The 13,423-nt window shown below is 42.1% G+C and overlaps 1 protein-coding gene across 1 annotated transcript in view; it reads right to left on the bottom strand.

Moving 5' to 3' along the window:
* Positions 1 to 5,189: 5,189 nt before the first annotated feature.
* LOC135231474 (rho GTPase-activating protein 20-like) overlaps positions 5,190 to 13,423 on the bottom strand; it is a 33,682-nt gene continuing 25,448 nt past the window's right edge. Inside the window, exons 9-11 of the mRNA XM_064286263.1 lie at positions 10,611 to 10,789; positions 8,477 to 8,638; positions 5,190 to 5,303 (exon numbers count right to left, since the gene is read on the bottom strand). Of these exons, the coding sequence (XP_064142333.1) occupies positions 5,190 to 5,303; positions 8,477 to 8,638; positions 10,611 to 10,789 (455 nt within the window). The remainder of the gene's footprint in view (positions 5,304 to 8,476; positions 8,639 to 10,610; positions 10,790 to 13,423) is intronic.

Below are 13,423 nucleotides of genomic sequence, written 5' to 3'. Positions count from 1 at the left end.
CTGAGGTTTTTTTCTGTCCTCATTAGTTGTACACCTTTACATTTTGGAAAAAAATCCCATAAAATACAAATTCAGCAAAGCCCTACAAACATTTTGGAAAACGCAACAGCTCTCAGTGGTGTCTTATAGATAGGAGTGATATGGAAGAGTCCAATACGATTATGGCTGTTCTAATCTTCAGGGACTCAGAAAATGGTGACAGGTGGTTGGTCCACGTCAGACGGGGCCTGGGCAGAATCCCGCAGTTGTCTCTTTCTGTAAATTAGTATAACTCTTATCGGCTTGCATTCAAGAGGCTGCTCCGTTGTTACTTCTGAATGAGAAAAAAAAAAAGTTCTCTTGGCACAAACATATTCTCAGATATTAGACTCATCTCAGTTCCTGATAAAATGGACTTTCTTAAAGATTTCCTCAGAGCACTGAGATACATATCATACAAACAATAAATAACAAAAATATGAAGGGACGCATGATACATGATACTGGTTCTGAATCTAAAATCCACCTTGTAAAATGGGCTGTTGGCAGTTAGCTATGATGCCCAGGTGTTATTGAGACAATTCTGACTCATGGTGACCCCAGGTGTTGCAGAACAGAACTGTGCTCCATAGGGTTTTCATGACGGTGACCTTTTGGAAGGAGATCGCCAGGCCTTTCTTCCAAGGCATCTCTGAGCAGGTTTGAGCTGCCAACTTTTCGGTTAGTAGCAGGGTGCTTAATTGTTTGCACCACCCAGGGGCCCCTTAGCTATGATTAGCTAGACTCAAATGATACTAGCTACTGAGTCTGGCCTCAGAGAAATCTCTACTACTCCATTGTTGTCTTTTTTACAAATTCACTTGACATCATTATCTTATTTAATCCTCACAAATATCCTGAGATTTAGATACCATTTTTATCTGAATTTTAGAGATTAAGAATTTGAGGCTGAGATGGAAAAACTGGCCACGGATGACAGAACTGGTAACAGTGGGGCAGGGGTTCACACTCTGAAAAGGCTGTTTGACATCAAGTCCTTTTTTCTCAATGATGATGGTTCTTTTCAAACTGTTTCAAAGAGCACTGGATCCCTGAGGTACCTCAGGGACACGGAGCAAGAAAAGGGGGAGAAATAAAACAGGCAGTGCTCTTGGCCCCTCACTTTGGTTTCAACCAGAGCGCATCTGTTAGATATATCAGGGTTCCATTTAAAGTTTTGTTTGAAAAAGTCTCCAAACCACTGTATCCTACCATGCTCTGTCCTGATGCTGTTACAAGCTACACTAGCAACTTCTTGACATTGTGGACTTGGTCTTTTCTTTGATCTCACAACAGTGTCCTATCTCCTCCTATCCATGAGCCACCCTTCTGAAGAAGCAGTAAGAAGACCCCTAGGCCCAGCTTCATTGTCCTTGGTCATGCTGTGGGCTCCAGGACAGTTGCTGTCTCGGCATCACCCATGACTCCTACCAGGCTCACTCTTTCTTAGAAAAGCCATTAAATTATTCACAGTACCTGAAGCCTTCTCTGAATAATCACAACTCATTGTTGTGATCATTGAGCTTTCCTCTAAGAGGGAAGTGATGTCTTTTCCAAATATGTTCAAGCAATTTTTGATAACAAATTGTACAAGAGAAATCTGGAACACAAAATGGCAAAAATGTTGTTTTTTTTTTTTTAATATGACAAAGTTATAAATCACATTTCATATAGGCACCCTGAATCTAACCAAAATGTGAAAGAATTCTGAGACAAATTCAGAGTTGATGTGAAAGCAAATAAACTAGTTTTCTCTAAGAAACTGTGATACTTTCAAGAGTAGTTTGGGCAAAGACGTTAAAAATGCACTTAATCAGTGAAATAAACATGAAATTTGTGTCCCTGGCTTAATGGTGAATATTTTTATACCAATGGCTACACAGTTAACATTCAGATAATTTTTAAATTACCCACATATGGTGTTGGGGGTAAAGATGTTATTCAACTTATAAAGCATCCGATACATGAAAATTCATGAAATTCACTTGTTAAGTGAAGAAGTATCTGAAGCGTGAGAAGTGGAATTTCTCTGTGGGCTGACTGAAGGAATGGGGCAGTGGGGTAGAAAAATCTGTCTGTCTGTCTAACTGCTGTCCTTCCCCAAGCATTGTCTTGCCTTAGGCTTGCTCTGTGGGGGTGCTAGGGGGAAACTGTGATCTTATTAGGCACCCTGCTGCTCTCTTAGGATGTTCTGGAATCTTTTACTAGTTTCTTCACCCTGATAGCAGACATAAAAGGGCAGCCAAATATTTCTGAGTGGGCCAGTGCTGGCAGAAGTCTAGTGTGTGTGGAACCAAGGGTGCTCATATTGCCTGGCCCCCTGGGATGTGCATGGGCACAACTGCAAGCAATGCCTAGATGAGCTGGGTGCTGTCAGAACTACCAATGTTTAGATGAGGGGGCTGGCTTGGAGACTTTGCCCAAGGTTACACATCCAGCAATGGTAAGGTTGAGAGTTGAAGCTTGGCTTGTCTAACTTCAAAGCCCAGGTTTTTTCTATCATATCACACCACTTTTTTATCTCTCTGTGGTTTGGTCAGAGCCCTGGTGGCACACTGGGTAAACAGCACGCTGCTAACCAAAACGTCAGCACTTCAAATTCACCAGCCACTCCTTGGAAACCCTATGGGGCAGTTCTACTCTTTCCTATAGGGTTGCTGTTAAGTCGGAATCCACTTGATGGCAATGGGTTTTGGTTTATGGTTCAGTCAGTCTTCTATTTAGTGTCCTGAATGGGAAAGAAGTGACTCAGCTGCTCTCAATTTCCCACTTAATGACCCACCTTCCCATACCCCACCATGATAAGACAAATGACTCTGCCATCCCAGAAGAGTAGGATTAAAGTGTATACTTTTAAAAAATGGTGCTTTAGATAACAACCTGATTTTCAAGTTCGAAGTGAGGACTCAGGCCCCAAAGGCATAAAAAGGAGAAATAGGATTACCTTTTTTGTCAATTCATTTTCCAGTCCTGGGCTGCAGGAAGTAGAAGACCAAAGGATGCTTGGGGCGATACAGACTGATAAATTATATGCAGTCATCTGATTTGATGCAGAATGTTGTTCAATGTTGTATAAAGCCCCAAAAAGGTATCGCAGGAGAACAACATTGGCTTTTGGAAGTTGGTCTAAAAGCCTTGAAATACAGAAAAACACACTCTTAAGTCATTTCTTTAAGAATTTGTAAATAAGGAGAGAGACAAGACATTTTTTTTGTCCACAATGTCCATAACCCAGTGAAAACCGTAAAAGAATGTAGAACTCTGTCTCATAAAAAATGCTGCCTGCAATATTTCCCAGAAACCACTACCATGTGTTTAACAACAATAAAAAAAACCAAAACCTGTTGCTGTCGAGTCTATTCCAACTCATATCGACCCTATAAGACAGAGCAGAACCCCTTCATAGCATTTCCAAGGAGCACCGGGTGGATTCGAACTGCCGACCCTTTGGTTAACAGCTATGGCACTCAGCCACTATGCCACAGGGTTTCCGTGTTTCACTTGGACTAATCTTATTAATGTAGAATTTAATATAAATTTAGTACACACAAACCCCATAACATTCCAGAATGTGCACAATTAACACTCACAAAAGTTACTGATGAAATTAAACAGCAATTGCATTGAAAATACTCCCTTTATTTCCAAGGTAACAACGAAAAACATGCCGTCTGATGATAAAAGTTCAAATCTTATCTACTAAGACGTATAAGTACGTTCTGAGATCTGCTCTGCTCAGCAGCATCCAAGGTCAATTTTATTCCAAATCAATCTCAATGGTACCACTTTCTTCTACAAGTTTACAAGAGTATAATTTTCAATGTTCTAATATTTGTGATTGATGTTTTTTTTTTCTAATCATGCATTGGAACTGTTTCTCAGTTCATATTCAGAGTTTTACTTTTTTTTTTAATACCAAGATGCTGCAACTAGGAGAAAATATGGTCACCAAAACGGCACCAGCAACAGGGAGCCCACCTCTGAGTACTATGGACTGATGATACACCCTTAAAGTAGTGTGAAGTACACAGGTTTTATACTAGCAGCAGCAACAAGCTATGGGATGTGATACTTGGTGTACCCGAACGGTCTCCTCTAAAGCGTAACAGGAGTGCAGTTGGTAACATGCACAACAGAGAGCTACAGGACTTGGTGCTCACTGTACTCAAATGGTCTTCTCTAAACTATAAGAGAAATAGAGGTGGTATTTTGTTCCATCGCCTTGTTTTTTGGTGACTTTCACGCTGTTCCTTAGTTTCTAACTCTTCAATGCAAATACTATGTTCTATTGCTAAAAGGGGGTTCACCAAAAGTATTGTGAAGGCGATAATTCATAACATTTGCAAGTCGCGAAAAAAGAATTGTTCTCAACAGGCATATACACATACTACATACTATTGGAATTCTAGGGTTTTTCATAGAAGGAAAGCTTAGGAAATGGAGTTACTGAGTACTTTTTTCCTATTCTGCTATGTTGCCCATAACATCCATGATGAGCCCTGCCAGAAATTTCTGCTTGCATGGCCATAGACCTGGAATTCTTTGTGATCATTTCTTGACTTTGCAATTTGAGCTTCTGTTTTCTCTGAGTCTTGTAGGAAGCTAATTATCACTCCACCATGTTCCCCCAGAACCTCTGAGTGTCCCTTTTATAGCACTGATGACACTTCAGTTTATCTACTTCTCTCCTCCACCAGCCTCTGAGTTTCTTGAGGTGAGAGATTAGATCCTTCACCTCTGTGTGCCGAGAGAATAGCGAGTTGCAGGCATGAGTGTATACAGAAATGCTTCATTAAATTTACTTCCTGAGCATAACAAGACTTTCTAGTTAGTTGAAAATTTGAGAAATTTAAATAATAACGCTGTCAGAGTTGGCCTCTACCACCTCTCTTGGACTAACAGATTTCATCTCCTATTAATTTCAAATATTCAGAAGGTGCACAATGGTCAACAGACCCCTATTAGTAAGGTGAGGAGAAAAACAGTAACTTGGTGACAGCAGCAACGTAGACATCTACTTTTAAACTGGTCTCCATGGATGTGACCACATGAAACCCTTTGGCAGTGGTCCTTATTTAGTAGGCAAAGTTGTACAATAGAAGCTATTTTTTCCTGAGAGTGTGTTGGTTGTATTTTTGAGGCATGGCCAGAGCTGGGTAATGACTGCATCATTACCTCTGGATTCCAGTTATTTTCTCCTCCTCATTCCCTTCATCAATAACAGTAAGCCATTGATAATACAGACCAGAGGAAAATACACTTTCCTGGATGTTTCTAAAAAAATCCTAAAATAGATGAAAAATAATATTATTCTTAGGGCAAACGTGTATTAGACAAATGATAGAGATCACATTTAGTTGAAAAATTCAGTTTGGTCCCCACTTCCTTCATAGCCACCCACACTGTGACATCCACAGAGCTCGGCTCCACCTCTTTGCTGACTTGCACACCCATAAGCAGGTGCTTGGATTTTCTCCAACTAAAACTAGTGGCATAAAAGCAGAGTCTGGGCTGTGATGGGAATAAAGGTAAAGCCCCTTTCTATCTTCTGAAATCTTCTTATGTACAGTTTAGCCAACTGGTACAAATTACAAGGCCTGGTGATAAACACCCTAAATCCCATTATTTTCTTCAAAAGAGATACATACCCATTTTGATGATCTATTTCAGCCATGGTGTTCTTAATTCCTGGCAAGAAAAGTTCTGAAACAAACACCACACACACAAATACAGGCACACACTCACACACACATAAAACAGGAGTAGGTCTTCTGACTTGAGATATATGTGCTTCTTGGAAAAACCTCCTCTCATAAAAGCTTCCTTTTTCATCTCTTTAAGGGTTTTTGTTGTTTCCGTGCACCCCTGAGTAGATTCAGACTCATCATAGTGACCCTATGTGACAGAAGAGAACTGCCTCATAGGGTTTCCTAGGCTGTAACCTTTATGGGATCAGATCGCCAGGCCTTTTCTCCCGAGGAGCGGCTGGTGGTTCAAACGACTGACCTTTCCCTTAGGAGCTGAGTGCTTCATGATTGTGCCACCAGGGCTCCCCGCCTTAATTGGAAAGGTGGGATAGGATATCATATTTTCTGGGGGTTTAGTTTCTTTGGGAAGTAAAATGTTCCAAAACAGAAAGAAATGATCAAAGTTTAGATACAGCAAAACTTCAGGCCTCTGAGTACTAGAGCCACAGGCGTCCACAGGCCAGCTTCCTAAGTGGTGACCTGGAAAATCTGTCTTAATATCATACAGTTGGGCCTATTAAAATTTATTAAGCTTAATTTTAGTGTGATAACAAGGGGAAAACGTCAGATCACCTTGCTAGCTTCAAAGTCACATCTTTCTGCCAGTGGTCTCACTAAATAAATAGCTCGAACACTCACCCAACACCCCCACAACAACAAAAAAACAACATTGTCTTTGAGTCTATTCTGACTCATAGTGACCATATAGGACACAGAAGAACTGCTCCACAGGGTTTCCAAGGAGCAGCTGGTGGATTCTAACTGCCAATCTTTAGGGTTAGCAGTCAAAACACGCCTTAGCTCTTAACCACTGTGCCAGGAGACTTCTCTTAATAGCAGCTACTACAGGAAATGCCTCAGGGCAGCTATCATGATCACAACCTGGAAATCATTCACTCTTTCTTATATTTACTGAGGTCCTGTGTGTGTCAGGCTCTGCTTTGCGTTCTGAGGACTTAGCTGTGAAGAAAACGGACAAAGTCAGTTTCCCAAGTCCCTCCCACCCTCCACTCATTAGAGCAATGGTGACCTTGCTTCCTCTGCATCCTTCCAACAGGGCACTGCCTGAACAGAAGCATGTCCCTTCTTCCATTACCAGTGCCCTGTAAGGATCCCAAGGAGACCAAACACCGAACTCACAAAATAACAATAGGGCAAAAATTCAGCTTAGGCTGTTGGTACATGCAGAATTCCGCATACTGTCTTGGTGGAAGTCTCACAGTAAGGGGCCAGAGCCTTTTGATCTGGGGGCTGGCTAATTTATGCTAACCTACGTGTTAAAAGCTAGTGGACAGGAGGGTGTTACAGAAAAGCAGGTACACACTAGTGATAGAACATTTGTTGCTATATATTTTCATATGGACCAAGACACAGGTTGGCAAGAAACGTCCATTTACTGATGCATATATGATGTCCCCTTTACCAAGACAGATTTGATTGTAAATAAACTCGGGAAGTAATATTAAATGGGCACCTGGCCACTTGACTGGAAAGGGAATACAGAAAACTGTTCTTTACTTATGTCTAGGGCAAGGCACTTTTGACCTTTATGCCTCAGCCTGAGTTGGAGGCCCTGGGCCCTGTTTTTACCCTGCCTTCCTTGTATCTCCGCCATGCTGGGGACAAGAGCCCTGAAGCAGACCTGCAGAGGCTGTTCTGGGATCAACACTTTGCTTAAAGTTGGTCTTGGATGTAGATTCTATTTTCAAAATATGTGAGGCATCTCTAAGGATGTGAAGAGCAAGGCATTTGAGAAGAGCAGGTTACCACGTGGCAGGTTAAGCACAACACGTATTAACAAAGAATGCCGAAGGTGGTCAAGATGAAAGAAGGCCCAATGGTAGCATCATTCCTATGGCACTTTTCAAGTGAAAGGCATTAAGAGAACGGGAAGGAATGATGATAAAACCAGTGGAGCTGTTGGTGGCCTGACTGAGCATTTATTTATTCATTTTATTTTCTTCTAGTTTAAGTGAAAGTTTACAAATCAAGTCAGTCTCTCATACAAAAACTTATACACACCTTGCTATGTCCTCCTAGTTGCTCTTCCCCTAATGAGTACAGCACACTCCTCCTCTGCACCCTGTATTTTCTGTATGTATTCAACGAGCTCCTGTCCCCCTCTGCCTTCTCACCTTGCCTCCAGACAGGAGCTGCCTACATAGTCTCATGTGTCTGTTTGGGCCAGGAAGCTCACTCCTCACCAGAATCATTTTCTGTCCTATAATCCCGTCCTATCCCTGTCTGCAGTTGGCTTGGAGAATGGTTCAGTCTTGGGCTAACAGAGGATCTGGGGACCGTGACCTCTGGGGTCCCTCTAGTCTCATGGACTGAGTATTTTTGGACTCATCATAAGGTAAAAATTTCCTTACTATGGGAAATTTTTGTCATTGTTTTCAAAAGTTTAAAAAGAAATTTCTTTTGGAAACTTTGCCATCATTTCCGGTGAGGAGCTCTTCAAAAGTAGGATGCTTGTGTGTGTGTAAGTGCGTGCTTTCAAATTTTTATTTATTTAATTTTTTTGCACGTGGCATACAGACAGGTGCTTTTAACACCCACGGCAGTTTCCTTTCCTTTCTGTAATGTTTTTCAGATTTTCAAATTCTGACCCTATTATACCTACTATGGCTCTTTGCCAATCATGAAGAAGGAAGCCAATCATATTTCTATACAGCTACACTGTGTGAAGATAATGCTAGAACCTTCCTTACCTTTAAGACAGACGCTACTACCAAAACCGGCTCGTCCTCCCAATTCACCTTCTCTCCTGAGTTTAGTTTCTGCTTGAGGGCTCCACATGCTCTGACACTGGCCGATATTCTGAAGATGCCCTCTGTCAGAGGCCCTTTTTGGTTAAGAAAGAAAAGCATATCCTGGGGGGAAGGAATGGAAAAGACAATATGCAGAATTTCATACACACAGGCCTCAGCACAAGCTTGTCCTTGTTGGCATCCAGAGCTAGGCTACAGGAGAGTATGGTGCTCAAGCTGGAAGGACTCAAGTAAATTCTTTAGGGTTTTTTTTTTTTTTTTCACGTCTCTAAATACGTTTTCTATTCATTGGTCCACTCTACATTCCTACACTGAAACACTTCAAACACTTGTTTTATTCAGATTTTCTTTTTCAGTTAATTTACACTTCTAAATCAAACTTCTCTGTCTACTTTAAGACTTCTGTTACATCACCCCGTCCTACCTCACCATTCTTTCCCCATTTGCTTATCCCTTTTAAGCAACTGTATCCCCCATTCCTACTTCTTGTATTTCCTCTCCTCTTTCAAAATCAGGCTCAAAAACCTTCTCCTCCAGATAGCCTTCTCCAAATAAATCCTCTCAGCACTTTCTGGAAAACCTGGTGGCCTAGTGGTAAAGTGCTACTGCCGGTAACTAAAAGGTCGGCAGTTCAAATCCACCATGCGCTCCTTGGAAACTCTATGGGGCACTTCTACTCTGTCCTGTAGGGTTGCTATGAGTCAGAATTGACTTGATAGCAATGGTTTAGTTTGGTTTCTTACTTTTTCATTTCCTTTTTCTCTATCTTTATGTCTCTTGCTTGCAGTCAGGGGCCTATCTAGGGAAAGCAGTGCCTAGGGCAATTAGTGTTAAATCTCTCGATGATCTCTCCCCCTGGCCATGGAAAGTGTGGTGGCGAATAGAAACTGTTCTGGCACCCTTCCTCAAGTGGTGCCCAGGGCACACAGTCAGAGCACAGGACAGGCACCCTACCTGCCCAACTCCCCCTACCCCCAGCTAGGCCTCTGCTTGCAGTGTAGAAAGATAATAGGTGTTGGAGTCAGGTAATCTGTGGCATTGAAATGTATTTTACCACCGATTCACTGTGTGACCTTGGGGAAAGTACAGTACTTACCTATATTAAAGCTTTTGTTTATCTCCTTTGTGAAATGGGGATGATGATAATCACAAACCAAAACAAACCAGTTGTCCTGGGACAATTCCAACTCCCAACAATCCTATAGCACAGAGTAGAACTGCCCATAGGGTTTCCAAGGAGCAGCCAGTGGAATCCAACTGCCAACCTTTAGGTTAGCAACCCAGCTCTTAACCACTGCAACTCCAGGGCTCTCTGATGATAATGATAAGGACCCCAAATTTTCCGTGAAAGTTGCAGGGTCTGGGGTGGTACCCAGCATGCCCTTAAGATGATGATTTTCTTCACATCAAGCATGTGAAGCACTAGCATAGCCCCTGGAGGGATACTAGATACTCAATAACTGTAAACACTGATGGTTTAATAGACTACTTTGAGACAACACAAGCTAAACTTTGTGGCTTTCCTTTGACTTATTCTATCAGGATTAAGATATTGGTATATGCCAGAGTGTAAGTCTTGTAGTCTTAAGCTTATGCACTTGAAATAAAATCAAACGCCATCTGAAATATTAAATCAAACACCATCTGAAATATTTTGAGTTGTAAGATTCAGTAGTCTCAGCTGAAGAAGCAACTAAGGGAAAGCTGAGACTAACGAGAAGTTCAAGGTAGGAGCTGAAAGGAGAATGTGAAAGGAGGTGGAACCTCTGCTTCAGAGACTGGTAAACACAGAGCACGTTCTGACTTATCTGAGCAGGCATATGTGGGTCTTTGCTGAAACTATTGGAATGGAAAAATTACCTTTTTCTCTGTGTCTACCTTATGATTCTGCAATAACTAAGTCAAATTTGTATTCTTTGAAAGAATGTAACAAAGCTTCTCAGCCAAAGCCAGGGGCTGTCTAGTGCTTTCTCCACTTAGAAATAGATTTGGATGAGAACACATGGGCTTGCAGAGCTTTCTCTTCCTCAATCTCCCTCCTCAGGGGGCCACAGAAGGCCAAAAGGAGACCTACCCGGAGAGGAGTGGGCAGGTCATCATTGGGACAAACATCTTTGAGTGAAACCCCAAAGAGCTTCCCTGGCTCGGGGGATGGTAGAGCCCTGCACACGTTGTCCTGGCAAGTGCCGGGGTTCCGCCGAAAGGCCCAGTTCACCACAAGCCATTTCTTTTCACCTGTCTTCTGGCCTGCATCTAAGGAAGAAGTGAGATTATTAGAAGTAGTAGATTAATTCACTTAAACTTATTTCCACTGTTTCCATTTGCAGAGCATGTTGTTTCCTAGGGCTAGAAGAGAGAGAAATGGAGTCATTCAGTGTGTAGAATTTCCCCCGTCCTGGGCAGGTGGATCACATCCTCGTGGTGGTAACTTGTTCTGTTTTCCCTTATTCCATAAATGGATAGTTACATCCAGAGGCTTGATCAGACTCAGGTTCAATTCTTCTGGAGGTGACACTTCCTACAGGTGCTATCTGCTCCTGCTGCAGTGCCTCCTGAGGCACCGAATGCGTGGTGGTACAAGTTCACTGATGTTAAATACGATCCATGAGGATCAGATCCCATTTGAAAAGCTAAAAAATGTGGTATAAAAATCAAGTAGAGTTTGATAATCACCTACCTTTACGGTAAGTCTCCCCCCTCTAGATTTCCTCTTTGGCTTTCTGAGTGAGTGCCTGACTATTGTGAACTTTTTCTTATCAAAAAGATCTGCCCTTCATGACTCAACCTCCCTGACCCCAGCTCCTGAGCACCCTATAACTCCTTCACTCTGAGGGGCCACAACCCCCAGGCAGTTCCATACACGATGTGCCTCCCCCTGAGGACAGGAGTCTTGGGAAGTCACCTTTAAATGCTGGCTGTGTGATGAAAACTCAGGTGGCCTTGTTTCTTGTAACACCCACCCATGCTACCCAGAGATGATTTTTAGCTACCCAACAGTCCCTGTCAAAGGAATGCTGAACAAGAAGAGCTTTTCTAAGACCAGGTGGTCAGCAATGAAACCTGAGTTCAGAGAGGTCTTTTCTACTACTCAGCTATGAATGTTTCCTGATAAGATATCCTAATATTTTCTTAAGCTGCTTAGAACCAGATGCTAAAAGAGTCCATAGACGAGCCGAGTTGTGGAAGGATAAACAGATGAGCAACATTTCACCAAATATCCTTAAATACCCACTGACTTGGCTTTTCTAGGATGTGGCAAGTATAACCTTAGGTGCGGTACTTCCGGTGCTGGATCAGAGGGTTCTGCCAGGTACGGGAACAAATTACTCAATCTCTTTGAACTTCAGGTTCCTCAACTTTAACATGACATCTCATGGAACTGAGTACTAAAATGGATGAAATGTATAATGTACTCCTCAGCTCAAGGCACAGCACATAGTAACCTTGTTGAGAACGATTTTCCTCACTCAGAGGGCCCAAGGCAATCAAGACATCAGTCTCCTCCTCTGAAAGCAGACCCCATCCCCTTCTCCATTTGGCTTAGCACCCTCCAGAGGGTATGCAGTCATGAAGGATTGCCACCATTCCACCTAACTAAGACTCTTTCTTCCTGCCCTAACATTCACACTCCATCGTTTTAAAAGTCTGAAGGAAAACAAACACATTCCTCAATCCAGGAAGGGATTTCTATACATCCAGCAATGTCAACATGTGCAAATGTTGAACGTACAGGTGAATATGTAGGTGAAGTAGTTGTACTCGGCCTGGTTTCCCTACCCTTGACCTGATTTTATTATTTCTAAAACTATCCAAATGTATTCAGTTATTTAGCTTTAATACCTCTTAAGAACATTGCTCTATCCCTTGATTTAAACCCAGTGCCGTCGATCAATTCTGACTCATTTGATTTAAAGCTATATATAAAGCTACTCTGTGACATAAACAGAAGGCAAAGTATAAACTGAGTTCTGTACTTTCTCAAAAGGACTTTGGGCCTTAGATGGACCTTTTGTTATGTACACTATCTTGTGTAAGAGTTCATGTTGCTCTGGGACCAATGAAAATAAGTGCTATTGTCATGAAAACTATGAGATATTGAACAAGCTAACTTTATAGAAACCTAGCCTTTCTTCAACGGTCCTGGCAAGATTGGAGTAGTGTTACCTCATGCTTGTAAATAGGGTATGAATATTAAAAAATAAAATGTGTAAAACTTTGTGCTTACATAATAACTATCATAAAAATAAAAACACTTTAAGTGGGAATTCCATTCTGGCCACACTATTCCTCAAATTAATAATACATTTTCTTCAAAAAGAGAAATACTGATGAGAAAACACACGAATGGTAGGAAAAAGAATGGTAAGAAGGAAGATTAAAAAGCCCCCAACCATACACACTCGGTCCTGCTCCAGTCTAGTCCTCGATCAGAAGCACACAGGGAAAGTGAGCTTGGTCCTCATGGCTCGCTGTGGAGGTAGAACTTAGAGGCCACTTCAGCCCAAGCTCAGAATAGATTCCAGTTCAGCTCCGAAACTGTTCTACTCCACTCTTCCATTCCTGTGTGTCTAAGCTAAGCAGTCATGAATCCCCTTCTGCTGTGGCCTAGATCCTGAGGAAAGCCCTGAGATGGGGAAAACATGACTTTCCAGGCCTTAAGAAGCCCGTATTCTAATAAGACACACAGATATGTACACAGATACTTAAAATATGCATGAAGGGCCCTGGGGATACAGAGAAGGGAACTACTACTACCTGGCGGAATGAAAAGAAGCTTTCTAGAAGTGAGTTGGCTCTTGAGGACAGACCCTTGGCATTTCTCTCAGTCTCATTCTTGGTGAAGATTGGATCCTTGCCTACACTGCCCTTCTCCCTGACATGGAGAAT

The sequence above is a fragment of the Loxodonta africana genome, chromosome 5, assembly GCF_030014295.1.
Source record: "Loxodonta africana isolate mLoxAfr1 chromosome 5, mLoxAfr1.hap2, whole genome shotgun sequence".
Classification (NCBI taxonomy): Eukaryota; Metazoa; Chordata; class Mammalia; order Proboscidea; family Elephantidae; genus Loxodonta; species Loxodonta africana.
The sequence above is the reverse complement of the archived record's forward strand: the minus strand, read 5'-3'. Positions and strand labels throughout refer to the sequence as shown.